General features: G+C 53.0%; 6 protein-coding genes across 6 annotated transcripts; 5 read left to right on the plus strand and 1 right to left on the minus strand.

The window, feature by feature from the left end:
- Positions 1-355: 355 nt before the first annotated feature.
- On the plus strand, positions 356-1,563 carry BGZ61DRAFT_525311 (ARP2/3 actin-organizing complex subunit Sop2; the record flags this gene model as incomplete). The annotated part of the gene is made up of 3 exons (XM_046252739.1): positions 356-578; positions 640-1,467; positions 1,523-1,563. 3 exons carry the CDS (start codon positions 356-358, stop codon positions 1,561-1,563), a joined length of 1,092 nt encoding a protein of 363 aa, XP_046111912.1.
- A 636-nt stretch (positions 1,564-2,199) lies between these two features.
- BGZ61DRAFT_437696 (Endoribonuclease L-PSP-domain-containing protein) lies at positions 2,200-3,464 on the minus strand. The gene is made up of 5 exons (XM_046244158.1): positions 3,077-3,464; positions 2,818-2,976; positions 2,749-2,762; positions 2,472-2,675; positions 2,200-2,388 (listed from the first exon to the last, which is right to left on the minus strand). The coding sequence occupies exons 2-5, from the start codon at positions 2,972-2,974 to the stop codon at positions 2,272-2,274; spliced, it is 492 nt and encodes a 163-aa protein (XP_046111913.1). The 5' UTR covers positions 2,975-2,976; positions 3,077-3,464; the 3' UTR covers positions 2,200-2,271.
- A 1,086-nt stretch (positions 3,465-4,550) lies between these two features.
- Positions 4,551-5,196, plus strand: BGZ61DRAFT_437697 (uncharacterized protein). The gene has a single exon (XM_046244159.1). It carries the CDS (start codon positions 4,957-4,959, stop codon positions 5,146-5,148), a length of 192 nt encoding a protein of 63 aa, XP_046111914.1. The 5' UTR covers positions 4,551-4,956; the 3' UTR covers positions 5,149-5,196.
- Positions 5,197-6,622: 1,426 nt separating this feature from the next.
- BGZ61DRAFT_470611 (family 39 glycosyltransferase) lies at positions 6,623-9,060 on the plus strand (the record flags this gene model as incomplete). Its single annotated transcript, XM_046248096.1, has 3 exons — positions 6,623-6,877; positions 6,946-8,581; positions 8,636-9,060. 3 exons carry the CDS (start codon positions 6,623-6,625, stop codon positions 9,058-9,060), a joined length of 2,316 nt encoding a protein of 771 aa, XP_046111915.1.
- Positions 9,061-9,707: 647 nt separating this feature from the next.
- On the plus strand, positions 9,708-11,070 carry BGZ61DRAFT_525315 (cryptococcal mannosyltransferase 1-domain-containing protein; the record flags this gene model as incomplete). The annotated part of the gene is made up of 3 exons (XM_046252740.1): positions 9,708-10,289; positions 10,362-10,590; positions 10,649-11,070. The coding sequence occupies 3 exons, from the start codon at positions 9,708-9,710 to the stop codon at positions 11,068-11,070; spliced, it is 1,233 nt and encodes a 410-aa protein (XP_046111916.1).
- Positions 11,071-12,236: 1,166 nt separating this feature from the next.
- BGZ61DRAFT_470613 (uncharacterized protein) lies at positions 12,237-13,734 on the plus strand (the record flags this gene model as incomplete). Its single annotated transcript, XM_046248097.1, has 3 exons — positions 12,237-12,677; positions 12,887-13,027; positions 13,075-13,734. The coding sequence occupies 3 exons, from the start codon at positions 12,237-12,239 to the stop codon at positions 13,732-13,734; spliced, it is 1,242 nt and encodes a 413-aa protein (XP_046111917.1).
- Between the last annotated feature and the right edge of the window lie 1,972 nt (positions 13,735-15,706).

Consider the following 15,706-nt stretch of genomic DNA (forward strand, 5'->3'; position numbering starts at 1 on the left):
TGTATCGATGCTCTTATAACCAAGAAATCCGGCCCGTTGGTGCCCGTCGCAGCAAGATTGAGGAGGGGAAGGCTTCGCGCGCCTGCCAGAGTCGTAAATGTGTTGATATCGATGTTGTGTGCAGGTGGAGTTTTTTGTCGTCTCTCAGCCTCGCGGAGCTTAGCGCTGTACTCCAGCAGCGGCCTTGGGAGTGGCCCAAGCTTGGAGCTGGCTACGTAACCCCACTGATCCAGCATCATCGTCAGCCTCCCGATTGCCAACTGCACAGCCCAACTCCTCTTCCTCCACTCCCAAGATCTCCTGCAGCGGTAGTAGAGAGCTCCTCCTATCGCAATTCATACAATCATCCTACACCATGGCCGCCCCCGAGGTTCACCACCTGTTCCACAACCCGATTGTCGATCACTCGTTCTCGGCCGATCACTCTACCTTGGCCGTTACTCGAGACTCGACCATCGAGCTGTACTCCAAGGTTGGCAATGCCTTCAAGCTGAAGGATGAGCTCAAGGGCCACGACAAGACCGTCACCAGTGTGGACATTGCTCCCAAGAGCGGCCGCATCGTGACCTGCTCTCAGGGTGCGTTCCGTCCCACCCCGAACCAACCCCCTATGCCAACACGCAGCTAATGCAACCTCAGATCGCAATGCCCTTGTCTGGGAGCCCTCCCCGACCGGATACAAGCCCACTCTAGTCCTGCTTCGAATTAACAGGGCCGCGACTTTCGTCCGCTGGTCGCCTTCCGAGACCAAGTTCGCCGTCGGTTCCGGTGACCGTGTCATCGCCGTCTGTTACTTCGAAGAGGAGAATGACTGGTGGGTGTCCAAGCACATCAAGAAGCCCATTCGCAGCACCATCACCAGCGTCGCCTGGCACCCCAACTCCGTCCTCCTCGCTGCCGGTTCCACCGACGCCCACGCTCGAGTCCTCTCCAGCTTCATCAAGGGCGTTGATGCCCGACCCCCCGCCGGCGTCTGGGGCGAGCGACTTCCCTTCAACACTGTCTGCGGAGAGTTCCTGAACAACTCTGCCGGATGGGTTCACTCCGTCGCTTTCTCCCCGAGCGGTGACAGCCTTGCCTTTGCCGCTCATGACAGCAGCATTACTGTCGTCTACCCCACCGGACCCGATCAGCCCCCTCGTGCCGTTGTCACCATCTCCACCCAGATGCTTCCCTTCAAGAGCCTGCTGTGGAGCTCCGAAGATGAGATTATCGCTGCTGGCTACGATTGCGAGGCTTTCCGATTCCAGGGTAGCGAGGGCGGCTGGCAGCTGACCGGAACGATCGAGTCCAAGGGTGGCGCCGGTCTCGGCGCGCAACGTGAGGAGTCTGCACTGAACATGTTCCGACAGATGGATCTCAAGGGCAAGGCCAAGGATGACACCCAACTCAAGACTGTTCACCAGAACACCGTCACCATGATTCGTCCGTATGAGACTTCCGGCGACCGCGTCACAAAGTTCAGCTGTAAGTTGAAACACCCAAAGAATGGCGATTTGAGCGAGTCTAACAAACGATACAGCAAGCGGCGTCGACGGTAGAGTTGTCATCTGGAACGCTTAGACAGATCTTCATAGAAATTTACAGAAATGGCAAGGCGTTGCCACGCTGAGTGGTACTGAACCTTCGTTTTGCCCCCAGCCCATAAATTTCTCTCAAATACAACTGCTCTTGACACGCCTTTGCTTCATCCCCTAATGTTCAGCGATATATCTATACCGTGATGTTGTCGAGGGTCTCTCAACTTCATGTTAGGAGTAGTAGCGAGGCCTGAAGTTCAATGTTCGCGTTATTCGCCGACAAGGTAATTTTTCTAACTCGTGGAGAAAAGAGTTAACACACGACCAAGGCAATCTTGGTAACCAAAATAAAAGCCGAGATAACGAATGAGGACCCTTCTTCAATCATTCTCCGATTTTTAGTCAGAATTTATCTCGGAATATACAAGGTCAGCACTCGAGGATTAGTGAGAGCGAGGAGGAAGAGTCTTGGCAATTCTCCGTTCATTAGATGCCAGTCCCCAACTTACCTTTCTGCTAGATGTGTAGATATTTGTCCCGAGGTCAATAGGAAATATGTCGAAGAGTTCATCAGAACGTCCAAACGTATCAAGACAGGATCTCGCAGATTGTCAGGCCGTGGCTCAAAGTCGGTAATTCGTTGGTCCCCCGAGGTCAAGATCACAAGGAATACAGAAGAGGTGGTAATTCATATATTTTTCTTGTTTAGTAGTCCATTCCGTCCAAGCTTTCTAGTTGTAATTTGACCTGTTTAGGGGAGGGCAATGGCCTCAATCTCAACATCGACGTTCTTGGGGAGGGTCTTGACCGCAACGCAGCTACGGGCGGGCTTGTGGGAGAACCACTGCTCGTACTCGGCGTTCATGGCCTATGACGAATTTGTCAGTCACGATTGAGTCCAGATGAGGACCAGCCTGATCTAGGCGGTGAGCGGAAGGATGAGGAACGTACGGCAAAGTGCTCCATGTCGGACAAGAAGATGGTGACCTTGACAACCTTGGTCATGGAGGAGCCAGCCTCCTCAATGACGGCCTGGAGGTTCTTGCAGCACTGGCGGGTCTTCTCGCCGATAGTGCCCTGAATGAACTCACCCTCGGGGGTGAGGGGGATCTGGCCAGAGCAATAGATGGCGGTGGGGGTCTTGATGGCTTGGGACTGTTCAGGTGGTCAATATCGCGTGTCCCCAAGGTGAGTGGGGTGAGAGGATGATTCCTCCAGGGAGACATACGTAAGGGCCAAGAGCTGAGAGCGTTGTTAGTATCACTGCTACAAAGATCAAACGCGGGGGAGTACTCACCAGCCGGGGCGTCCTTGGTGAAGATAATGGTCTGATCAGACATGGTGGATTGGGTTCTAACAAGGTGACGTGTGAACCTGTGGGCTCGCGGGATCGGAGGGGCAGACCGAAGAGCGGCGGCGACGCGGGGCGCTCTGCGGGCGAGGGGCGCCAACATACCTGGGAGTAGAGGTGAGAAGAGGATTATTTTTGGAGTTTTGGGATTGGGGATTGAGATGCGAGGTGTGAGTCTTGGATGATGGAGGATACACAAACACACTTTGGGACGATGCGAAGAATGGGCGGCGAGTATATTTGAAGTCCGGGGGTTTGCTCCGCTTGTCTGGGATGCGCGATTGTTAGTGGAAGACGGTAGAAATAGCTCTTTGCTGCATCCCCCGGGCCCTCGGACCGCGCCCTACACGTGTATCGACTGGGCCATACATAGTACGACTTACGTTACCGCGCATCCAGGCAGTCCAGGTCTTTCCCCTGATCGGCTAACCGCCGATACTGTTACGCTGGGAGACCACCCGATTCTGCTCCGCTGCCCCGCCCGCGCCCTCCGGACACGGCGCGCGGAGAGTTCTGAGAGGCGCGGGGCTCTGGCGTCCACCAAAAAGAAATGGAGGGGTACTGCGCGGGGGACAGTGGACACGGGTTCCGACGGCCCAGATCTCAAAGGGCGGGCAATTACGTATATTTATAATTACATACTCGGATACTTACTGTACGCAGAAAAGTGTAACCCAGTCTTGGAACCTCAATGATCTCTGGGCGTTGTGTTGTGGCAGAGGAGAGGGCGCGATTTGCTAAGATTCATTATGGATGCGTTTGGTCCTCACCTGGCAGCTTATCAACGCCACAGCTTGTTGTCGTGAGTCTTGCTACAATCTTAGCGGTCACCGATAGAACCAAGGGTACATAATCTTATCCATATTCCCCATGTACGGAACACATACAGCTCTGCACGATATTCAAGAGACAGTCAATCATGGTGCACTCGTGTCGACAAAAGACCTCTCTCCCCACTTCCAGTTAAAACGAGTCACCAGCCGTTATCGATAAGCAGCTCTAGACAGCAGCGGTCTGCACCACAGCTGCAGCACATCTCAGGAGATGGCCTCACGATGAGGTGGGTGATCCGTCATGGATCCCTCAGCCCTGTCCCATCCGACCAAGGGGGTCAACTGGATCGCTGAGTGACTGGGTCAGGGGCAAAAGTGGAAGCCTCTCCGAGAAGTTGACCCTGGCGTAGCTCGTAGCTCGCCTGCTGTCCCACAAAACTAGAAGGGCGATAGCTTCCAATAGTGTCTCTGAACCACCGCACTTATACTGACAGTGGGGTCAGCGCCACATCGTCAATCAACACAATCAACCCAGTGATTTGATGTTAAAAAATTACGATGATGGGAATCGCTCCCAGATATGATGGCTACTGCTAGGGGCTACCGGAAAAGAAACCTTGCTGTTGTGCGATGACTTCTACCACGTGAGAAACGGTCCCAGTAAAGATAATGCAGCCAAGAGGCGTTCGTGTTTAAATTATAGCTTCTCTTAGCAGGAGACTATTGGATCTCGCCAATGAGCGTTTGGGATATTAGGAGTGTCTTAGTGCAAGCCAATACCGCTCATGGTCTCGAAATGATGGATTTTGATCCAAGTCTAATCGTATAAGATGGAGAGTCATCCAGTCCATAAATATTCAAGCTCCTTTCGTCCATCCGATTTGCCTCGTCAAACATGCTGGCCAAGCCCTTCATCGCCCTCGCCGGCCTCGCCATCAATGGCATCTATGCGGCTGGTCCATGTCATCTGAGCTCTTTTTCGGCTTCAATCACTTCAAGTACCCCGACCACGAGTCCTGGACTACCAACAACATCTGCCTCGACCGATATCAGCACCGCCGCTCTTAGTACGACGAGCTCCGAGGAATCAACAAGCACTATTACCTCAACCGACATCAGCACCACTCTCAGTACGACGAGCTCCGAGGAATCAACAAGCACTACTACCTCAACATCGACGACTTCTGTACCGGAGACTATTTACACTGGCGGGTTTGCCACCTACTTCTTCCAGAATGGCAACTACGGTAGTTGCGGATACGTTCACGCAGATCGAGACTTGATTGTTGCACTCAGCTCCTCGTTTGATCCAATGATCGACAGGTACTGCGGTAGATCCGTGCGTATTACCAACACCGACAATGGTCATTCAGTGGACGCTATTATCGCCGACAGTTGTCCAACCTGTGCCAACGCCAATTCGTTGGACCTGTCAACCGGAGCTTTCGATGCTCTTGGCTCTCGGGATGATACAATGCTCCCGATAGTGTGGAAGTTTATCTAAACAATGTACATGAGTATTGGATTACTGCATGTGGCAAGGAGGTTTGGGGTTTCGGCTTTTTTTTTTTTTTGGAGGTTTGGGGGGGGGGGAGACGATGCTGCACATAGGGAAAATTGAGTTCTCATAAATATTTAGTAATTGTTATTGCCATAATCCATGATTTCGACACGTGGTTGTCGACCCAATTATGGCGTGGTATCTCAAGCGCAGTCGAGGCAATAGGGTGAGTCTTGCAAGTCGCGATTTGTGAAGCTGATTTATTAGTCGTGATATCGCGGTAGACCGAGTCACAGTGTTGATAGATCATACCTGTCTTTACGTTTGCCTTAGGTCGAAGCATGTTTCTCAAAGATGAAAGCTGTCCATCCCTTCATATAAACCCGAAACAGCTGACGCGAGCATAGACTAGAAATACTCCATCGCCAACATGTGCATATTTACAGAGGTTGGCCAGCTTGCCGGTATCTCTGGTAGGTGTTGAGCCAGCAGCAGTACAAATGGCTGTGAGCAAACCTGGCTACCAACAGTTCAGGAACTGAAAGAGTAGTTCTATCTAAGGGATGTGCCAATATGTCAATACCGAACGAATGGGTTGCAACTACTAAGAAGTACAGTGAACGCGACACCCAATCCTCATACACGGACGCGTGCATCACCAGCCAGTGGGGTTGTATGTAAGCCACGGCTGGCCGAGGTCGCCTGTAATACTTTAACAGAGGACTGCAAACCAAACAAGGCATTTTCCTTGCCAACCCACTGTCGCAGTCCCCGTTGTTAGCCCCTCAATAGCTCCAGCTCCTATTCCGTCCCCTGTTAGCCCTGTTAGCCTGATCCCTCCACTGGAAATCACGGGCCTGGAGCAGGAGGAGGAGAGTGGCCCAGAAAATTGCTAGTGGCGAAGAAAGTGCCAAGTGGCCAGAAAGGACAAAAAAGTGGCGCCAGACCCTTCGTTGGGGCCCCCCCCTGCATCTAAGTTCAGCTGGGAGAACTGGAAGCTGGCAAGTTGTCCTCGACAGCTCAGACGCGAACGAATCCTTTGCTTTCTGCAGACGGAGAGAGGCTCCTATTATCACCTCTTCTTTTCTTCTTCTTTCCCTCTTCTTCTCCTCTCCTCAGCTCTCAGGCAGGCTTGCCATTGCACCTTGCCTCTTATTCTTCCTCTTTCTCTCCATTCTTTCATTGCCCCTTGTTCTTGTTCGCCTTTTTCTCCCTTTCCCCCTCCCTGGCCATCTGGCCGTAATCGTTTCCGTGAGGCGAGGTGAGTTAGCTACAAGTCTCAGAAGTTCCCATCCCTTTTCTGGCTCTCGGCGTGTGAGACCCGGCTCTCCCAATCAGGACGCGTCAGCTCCCTTTCTGCAACGCCGCCGACAGCTCTGTCGCTACCACATATTGCTACCAGGGAACACGCCTGGCTAACCATCCTCCTGCTGCATCACAGACACCAATTCGTGCCTCTCCTCATTCGAATCCCACCATGGCTCGCCCTTCCACGCCGCAGGGCAGCCTGCGACAGCGGAACCCGCCTTCCAAGAAGGCCGAGGCTGCTGTCTTCGCCCCCGAAGCCGAACTCGATAAGCTCGCAAAGGCTGGCGCCCAGAGGGCCGATGCTCAGTACGATGCCGACTACAAGATTGGCTTCTTTTTCATCACCGTCCTGGCCTTCGTCACCCGCTTCTGGGGCATCAGCCACCCCAACGAGGTCGTCTTTGACGAGGTTCACTTTGGAAAGGTATGCGACTTCTGCCGCCCTGCCCCTGCTTAACCCCCATCGCCAATGCTGACACCTTGCGCTCGCAGTTCGCCTCCTACTACCTCGAGCGAACCTACTTCTTCGATGTCCACCCCCCCTTCGGCAAGCTCCTCTTCGCCTTCATGGGCTGGCTGGTCGGCTACGATGGCAACTTTCACTTTGAGAACATTGGCGACTCTTACATCGCCAACAAGGTCCCTTACGTCGCTTACCGCGCCTTGCCCGCCATCCTCGGCGCCCTGACTGTCTCCGTCACCTACCTCATCATGTGGGAGTCCGGTTACAGTCTCCCTGCCTGCCTTCTGGCCGCCTCGTTGATCCTCCTCGACAACGCCCACATTGGCCAGACCCGCCTCATCCTCTTGGACGCCACCCTGGTCCTCGCCATGGCCTGCAGCTTGCTCTTCTACATCAAGTTCTACAAGCTCCGACACGAGCCCTTCTCCAGGAAGTGGTGGAAGTGGCTCATCCTCACCGGATTCGCCCTGTCTTGTGACATGTCGACCAAGTACGTCGGTCTCTTCGCCTTCGTTACCATTGGTTCTGCCGTCATCATCGATCTCTGGGATCTGCTCAACATCAACCGACCCGGTGGTGCCATCGAGCTCGTCGACTTCGCCAAGCACTTTGCTGCCCGCGCCTTCGGCTTGATCCTCATGCCCTTCCTCTTCTACCTCTTCTGGTTCCAGGTCCACTTTGCCGTCCTCACCCGCTCCGGTCCCGGCGACGATTTCATGACCCCTGAGTTTCAAGAGACGCTCAGTGACAACGTCATGCTCGCCAACTCCATCGATATCCAGTACTACGATAGTATCTCCATCCGCCACAAGGAAACCAAGACCTATCTCCACAGCCACGAGGACAAGTATCCTCTTCGATACGATGATGGCCGTGTCTCCAGCCAGGGCCAGCAGGTTACCGGATATCCTTACAACGACACCAACAACTACTGGGAAATCCTCCCTGCCAATGACGATAAGAAGGCGGGTCGCAACGTTAAGAACCACGACCTGGTGCGCCTTCGCCATCTGGGCACTGACAAGATCCTTCTTTCTCACGATGTGGCCTCACCCTACTTCCCCACCAACCAGGAGTTCACCGCCGTCACCCCCGAGGAAGCCTATGGCAAGCGCGAGAATGACACTCTCTTCGAGGTCCGAATTGAGCACGGAAAGAAGAACCAGGGTTTCAAGTCCGTCTCTGGCCATTTCAAGCTCATCCACAATCCTAGCAAGGTGGCTATGTGGACTCACACCAAGGCTCTGCCTGAGTGGGGATACAAGCAGCAGGAGATCAACGGAAACAAGCAGATTGCGCCTAGCTCCAACATCTGGGTCGTTGAGGACATCCCTTCTCTGACCGCGGACGACGCTCGCCGTCAGAAGCCCGAGCGCAAGGTCAAACAACTGCCCTTCCTCCAGAAGTGGTTTGAGCTCCAGCGAGCCATGTTCTACCACAACAGCAAGTTGACCAGCAGCCACCCCTACTCCAGCCACCCTTACCAGTGGCCTTTCCTGCTCCGAGGTGTCAGCTTCTGGACCCAGGCCGATACCCGCCAGCAAATCTACTTCCTCGGTAACCCCTTCGGTTGGTGGCTTGCCAGCAGTCTGCTGGCCGTTTACGCCGGCATTGTTTTGGCTGACCAAGTCTCCCTTCGCCGTGGCATTGATGCCCTGGACCACCGTAAGTAACCAAGGCGCAGTCCGATTCATACTCGGCATGCTAACAAGTACACAGGCACTCGTTCCCGACTGTACAACTCAACCGGATTCTTCTTCCTGGCCTGGGCCACTCACTATTTCCCATTCTACCTCATGGGACGTCAACTTTTCTTGCATCATTATCTTCCAGCTCATCTCGCGTCCTGTCTGGTTGCCGGTGCTCTCCTCGAATTTATTTTCAACTCGGAGCCCGTCGACGAAATCGTCGAAAGCCCCAAGAACAAGAAGGCGATTGCCGGCCCCAGACACCACGTCACTGCCCGGGAGCGGTTCGCCGGTCAGAGCATGCTCAGCGCATGGATTGCTTGCCTGGTTGTCGTTGTCGTCGTCATTGCAGGCTGGTACTTCTTCTTGCCCTTGACTTACGGCTACCCTGGTCTCTCTGTAGACCAGGTCCTCCGACGCAAGTGGCTCGGCTATGACCTGCACTTTGCCAAATAAATGGCTACGCAGGTGATGAATCTCATCGACTGAGGGTGTTGTGAGATGAGGTTCAGGTTGAAATTGTAGGAACATTTGAAGCACAACGGGATGTTATTCACGGGCTGAATGGTGGACTTATAGACCCAAGAAGATACTTGGCGGCCACTGGGTAAACCGGGGAAAATCCCGAGGAAATGTACCATAGCTAAAGAAGCACAATCTCTCATCGCCATGGTTTCGGGAGAAAAGTAAGATGTACGGAGTGGAGGAGGTGTGGATGAATTCTTTACTTGATTGTCCTCTAAAGTCTTTGAAGGTTGTGTCAATGCGCGTGAGCTAGAGCAAAATTAACTCAGGTACCGGGCATGTGGCGGGTGTGGCGGGTGTGGCGGGTGTGGCACAAACTGGATGAGCCACACCTCCTTTGTCGTGGCCATGATGATCAGCTCCGTAGCTATTGGTAGGTGCACGCAATCCACCATCATCGAGGCTGAGCTCCCTCGCCATTAGATGTCATGGTTGTGTTTACGACGCGTCTTCCATCAGCATAGGATTCTTACCCAATTCCGCATTTGTGCTGTGTTGTGCTGTGCGACGCCGACAAGAGCCTCTATGATGCGGCATCGCTGTCCCAGGCTACACCTATCCATATCCCGAAAGGAACCATGATCCTCTCACAGGGGAACCGCCTCTACATCCGCCGCCTCTTCCGCTCGCGAGCCATCAAGATCCTCCTCGTGCTCGCCTGTCTCATCAATATCCTCGACGTCCTCCGAATCCACCGCGATATCACCAATGCCGACCGAACGCCTGCGCCGCGGCCCTCGCAGCCCCCCGAGCGAATATATATTGCCAGCATGCACTGGAACAACGGCGACGTCTTGAAGCACCACTGGAACGACGCTGTCATTAAGCTTGCTGAGACCTTTGGGCCGGACAATGTCTTTGTCAGCGTCTATGAGAGCGGCAGCTGGGACGACACCAAGGAGGTACTGCGGAAGCTCGACAGCGAGCTCGAGCGCAGAGGTGTGCCGCGCCGCATTGAAACCTCGCTCCAGACACACCATGATGAGATTGCGCAGGGCGACCATGGTGAAGGCTGGGTCAAGACGTCTAGAGGGACGGAGCTGAGGAGGATACCGTACCTGGCCAAGCTGAGGAACAAGACGATACGTGACCTGATCGAGCTCCACGAGAAGGGCACTACCTTTGACAAAGTCCTCTTCCTCAACGATGTGATATTCACGGTAAGTTTTGCCCAATTGCCACTGCTGAGGTATGGGGGACTCAATAGCTGACTGTTTTCAATTCGCAAACAGACCGATGATGTCTTGAAGCTCCTTAATACCAATGGCGGCGAGTATGCCGCCGCCTGCTCGCTCGACTTCTCCAAGCCACCGCTGTACTACGACACCTTTGCGCTTCGGGACACCAAGGGAAATGCTCATGTTACGCCAACTTGGCCATACTTCCGATCCAGCGGTTCGAGGAATGCGCTGGTCAAACATATCGACGCCGTGCCTGTCACGAGCTGTTGGAACGGGATAGGTTCGTTCATTACGTCCTCGAACTATCCACACGCAAGGAGATGCTAACCGTCAACCAGTCGCGATGCCGGCGGAACCTTTCGTCTCTTCCTCTGCGCTCCGCTTCCGCGGCGTCACAGACTCCCTTGCGACACACCACCTTGAGGGTTCCGAATGCTGTCTCATCCACGCCGACAACCCACTGTCCAAGACTCGCGGCGTCTTCCTTAACCCGCGGGTCCGCGTTGGATATAACTTGCCCGCATACCAGGCTACGCATCCCGCCGACGGGTCAGAGCCTTGGCTCTCAGTGTGGGACATCTTCACCGGGCTGTGGGCCAACCGCCTGCGCCGCTGGGCCACCTTCTCGTTTGACAGATGGGTGGTCAGACGGCGCGTGGGGCGGTGGGAGAAGGAGGGCTTGGGGAATCGCGAGCCCGGCGAGTTTTGTCTGATCAACGAGATGCAGGTGCTGGTTGACAATGGATGGGCTCATGTATAGATGGGACAGGACGGTATGGGAATGGTAAGATGGGATCACCAAATTGCAGTGCGACACCTAGGAGACTGAATCTCTTCTGGTTAGTGAATACAAATCCAGCCCAAGTCATAAGGGTTGGCAATACTTCGAATCATCCATTAATACGTGATCTACCACTCCGCATGGGCTTAAAATGGAGGGCTTTGCACATCCTAAGTTGTGTTGAAGAAACTGGAAGGCGAATGAGACCCAAGACACGCATGCACTAAAGAAGGCAGAACACCATTAAACTCCAGTTATTGGCGTCGTTATGACTGTTGCCATAGACTGGCATATGTTTTGACAGTGCTAACTACAACTCGCAGTCATGTAAGATGTTGAGCACATCGTCCTGGAGGAGCCGGTGACTAAAGAAAGGGCGAGATAGAATACGGGAGAATCCAGACACCAGGATTAGTGTTCTAGGGGGAAATAGATAGTCAAGGATAATGGGGAGAGAGTAAAGAGATGGTTCCCAACCAACTGCGTATGTAGGAAGAGTAACGTCTCAACGATGTCAATAGTATCTTGCTTGCGCCCAAATCTACCCAGGATCTACAAATACCTTGAGGCACCTCAAATTAAATGATATCAAGAGATTAGGGTGCCCTAGTACACACATACCCAGAGGGGGGACTAGAAGCTCAACAGTAAAAGAAAACACCAACAATAGTATCAACAATAATATAATATTAAATGATATATTTCACAAATACACCCACCACATCAATCTGGGCATATAACTGTGGACTCTGCTTCCTCGGGTCCACTGCCTCGTCTCTCTAGTGCGGATGATCTAGTTGGGGATGCTAGTAAACAGGAAATATCTGTGTAGGCAGTGATCAGGTGCAAGAAAGCAGTTCTATCCACTTCCCTTATCCCCACACTCTGTTCCCCCTAACAGTCTCTATATGTCTTAAACTTAGTGGAAACTCTCTGGCCTGGATAGCATTCGGATACACGTACCCCAGAGGCCACATTATTTCTCCATAGGCTTGCCACTGATATGGGAACTGTCTTCAGGCCATTTGTATATTGGGTGGAAATATGAGGTAGCCATTGAATTATGCGGTTTTATCGGCAGAGAAAAGAAGACGCGAAGCTCCGGGGGGATAAATGGTCACTTTTCTCATCAATCTAGGTAATGTATGGATGTGAAAGCACCTATTCTTCAAGTAATCCGCATTCGCCCTCCATTTGGTGATCCTAGGATGCCTAAAAGAGAACACGCTCCTCGCGGGACTTCTCGGTCAAGTCAAAGTCGCAGGTCAGCCCCTATCAAAGGGCTGTCTGAATGGACGGCGAGGCCGCTGTGCCTAGTTCAACAGACAAGTTGGAGTGTCACCGGAGCCACGACTGTTCAGTTTAACAAGCCTCAGATGAGAGCGCCAGGGCTACCAACGGCTTTCAGTGCTAGGGGCCCAGAAGAATATAGATTGCGTGTTGATCTCGGATCGAGTGCGGGTTGGTTTTTGGTATATGTTAAGATTATGGACACAAATAGAGGTGTGAAAATGGAAAAGATGTCCAATGAGAAAGCTAAGTGTTCATCTGTTTGGCTTCGTATCAAATGCTTTAGCGGACAAACTGTAAGTATTTGCTATGTTCAGACAAAGAGTTAGCGTAGCTTTACCTTCTTTTGAAGGTGCACGGTGCCGTATCATGCACACCATTACAGTCTTTGAGACACGCGAACAATCCCTTGTTTGACTCTTTGTTCACGCCCATATTTGTGCTTTGAAAAGTTGGAAGAGTTGTTGTTCAACGGCAAGATATCAGAACACACGTATCGGTACAGGTACTTACAAGTCGATCAGTCATATCCTGGGGGAAGATATATAGAGACAGCTCCGCATCACAGCCACCAGCCAAACAGAAACTGCTCGGTGAGGGACAAGATTTCAACAAGATCATAGCAACCAAAACGCCATCATCATGTGTAAGCTCCGTCACGCCATTTACCAGTGCTCACACACCTACCAGCAGGCTCCCATCCCCTGCGAGGCCGCCAGACGTGGCCCCAAGGGCTGGTTCTCCTGGTGTACCCCAAGTCCGCCACCCTGCCACGAGACCCGGAGCTACAGGCATGCCAACGGGTATTGCCCCTCCTGTATTATCCTGAACCAGGCTGTGACGCGCGCGCCGCCGAAGCGACGACCAGCTATGAAGAAGCGGCGCCAGAGTGAGCGAGAGATCCCGAGAGAGCGAGAAAGAGTGCGTGAGCGAGAGACTCCGAGGGAGCGAGACAGAGTGCGTGTGCGAGAGATTCAGAATGAACGAGAGAGAGCGAGGACTCGGGAAAGAGCTCGTCGGCGTCTGGATGACGGTGACATGCAACAGACTCATATCCCTCGCAACTCTCGTGCGGTCATCGAAAACCCGGTGGGGTTAAATGCGTCGTACTACGCAGTCCCGACTAAGGGAGACGAACTCTTCATGCCGCCCTCTAACTCCGACAATACCCTCAGGGAGCTCACAACCCAGATGGTGCTAAACCGACCGTATCGCTCGGAGCAGACAATGGTTGCGGAGCAAAACCAGCCGAAGCCAGACGACCCACCTCGCCCTGTTTCGCCCTTGACTGCGTCGGAGTTGAACGGTTCGGCTGCGACGGTTAGCGATTTGGATCCGGAGTTCGATGCCTGAGGAAGTTTCCACGAGAGCGATTACCAGGAGAGTCATTTAAAAGGAGTAAATCGGCCGTAGGGTGTGAATCATAGAGTAGAGCTCATTAGATTGGTTGGCTTGGATGAGATAGTGGCAAAGGAAGAGGCGTAATATCATGGCGAAAAAATAGACAAAGGCATTGATTTTTCAAGTAGATCTCATATTGTGAAGTGTATTAACGTGCTGATAGCTGTCCCGGTGGGCTGAGAATCCGGGTGTTTGTCTTTTCTGAGCATTGCTATAAGCACACATGCATCTTGCTGTTTGCACTCAATTACATGCCTCTTCAGCTAAACCACAGGCAAACTAAGGGTACCTGGCATAGACGGTCAAAGGCTTGGTTTATCATTAGATCGAATTTGATAAATACACCAAGAGTAATTGTTTGGGGATACATGCGAAAATAAGGATTATAAAATGATATTCCTTAAACTGCCAACCAGGTGAGTTCTTAATCTCATCTTGAGGACTGGAGCATATACTTGTCTTGTGTGTGCGAGAAGCAATGCTCCGTGATTTTCAACAGCTGTTTAGTCTGTGACGGCATACGGGTAACGGCTCAGACGATGGCATCAGAATAAGGTAGTCCATGCCCATACCCAAATGGCGTCATTGTTCAACATTCCGCGATAACATGGTGGATGGTGGATGGCTACAGCACAGACTTTGGGACTAACCTGGAGCTGTCCCGATTCGTAATCTCGAATGGTGGCGAACAGGGGAATAAGAATAAACTGACGTCAACAAAGGGTCCAGACTCAAAAGGCCCAGACTACGGACCGCTGTGATAGGACACCCGTCGATGGGATGAAAGTAGGCAACTATGAATTGGCGGGTTGAAAAAAAAAGAGGGTTAACCGAGCTGGGGAATGCGGATTGTCCACGAGCCCTTCCGTCGTCGAATGGGGGCGGTCAATTAACAGCTGCCTTGCGACAGAAGATCAATTTTAGGACATGTCATGGGGTCGAGATGGGGAAACAATCTGGCGACGGGACATCGAGCCGCATCCTGGAGCGCGAGATCGGGGATGTCTCAGGTCGCACGCAAAAGACCACGCTAAGATGCGCGAAAAAAGAATAAGCATCGTATCGACCCAAAGGAGCCGGGCCAAATCTGCTCCATGCATACGTATCCCCTGTTGTTGAAAATACGGGTGCCTTGGGATGGAACAGGCCGAGAGACACCAAATGCGGCGGGACGTTTGAATTTGGGGAGCGTCTTTCGTACTACTCAATAGGCTGCTCGATAAAATGGCACGCCATTGGCTGGGCGAGGACCAATACGACCCGCCCCACGATAGGGCTGATGGCGAAGCGTCGATTCGCCAATGTTCTCGTTTGCGGTGAAGGGGGGATTGCGTGGATACGTGTCCAGTCGCGAGACATTAGTGGCCGGTGTTTTGCAGACGTACGTACCCTCCGTACGAATCCGCAGGATCCCAACTTTCGATGCTTTGTCGACGCCAAGCCAAGCTTTCTGTCGTTTGCGTTGCTTTCGGTGCCGTACAGAGCTAACCTCGAGCGCGTGATGGGGCTGGATGCTGCAGGTTTCAGGAGCGGCGCTGGGCGCTGCGAGGATGCGTCAACGAGAGTCGTCATGGACCAGTTGGCATCGGCCATCTAGGACGGCAGCTAGACGCGCGCGGTGCGCGCAGTGCGCAGAACAGAGTAGGACCTGTAGGAATCTAGGAATCTAGGAACCGGAGACTTTGGCCTTCTAAGGCGACCCAAACGGGAAATGCCCGAACATGGGATTGAGTCAACGCCGCTCGCCGAGTCTCCTCTCTGGCCCCGTCTCTGGCCCCGCTGTTCCGCTTCCCCTGGCCCACCAGCCCTACTTGTGGATCGGGCGGAGCAGAAGAGAGAGGGACTGGAGGATCCATTGGCTCCAGGATGGGTTGAATGCATGCAGAATGGTTCCACCTGCGGTCTGCGGGCGGATGTCTTAAGC

The sequence above is a fragment of the Ilyonectria robusta genome (genome assembly GCF_021365365.1).
Source record: "Ilyonectria robusta strain PMI_751 chromosome Unknown BGZ61scaffold_1, whole genome shotgun sequence".
Taxonomy (NCBI): Eukaryota; Fungi; Ascomycota; class Sordariomycetes; order Hypocreales; family Nectriaceae; genus Ilyonectria; species Ilyonectria robusta.

Coding starts and splice junctions, on each gene's coding strand:
- BGZ61DRAFT_437697 (XM_046244159.1), top strand. CDS start 4,957: ATGATCGACAGGTACTGCGGTAGATCCGTGCGTATTACCAACACCGAC.
- BGZ61DRAFT_437696 (XM_046244158.1), bottom strand. CDS start 2,974: ATGTTGGCGCCCCTCGCCCGCAGAGCGCCCCGCGTCGCCGCCGCTCTT. Junction 2,389..2,471: donor CCGACATGGAGCACTTTGCC/GTACGTTCCTCA, acceptor AATTCGTCATAG/GCCATGAACGCCGAGTACGA.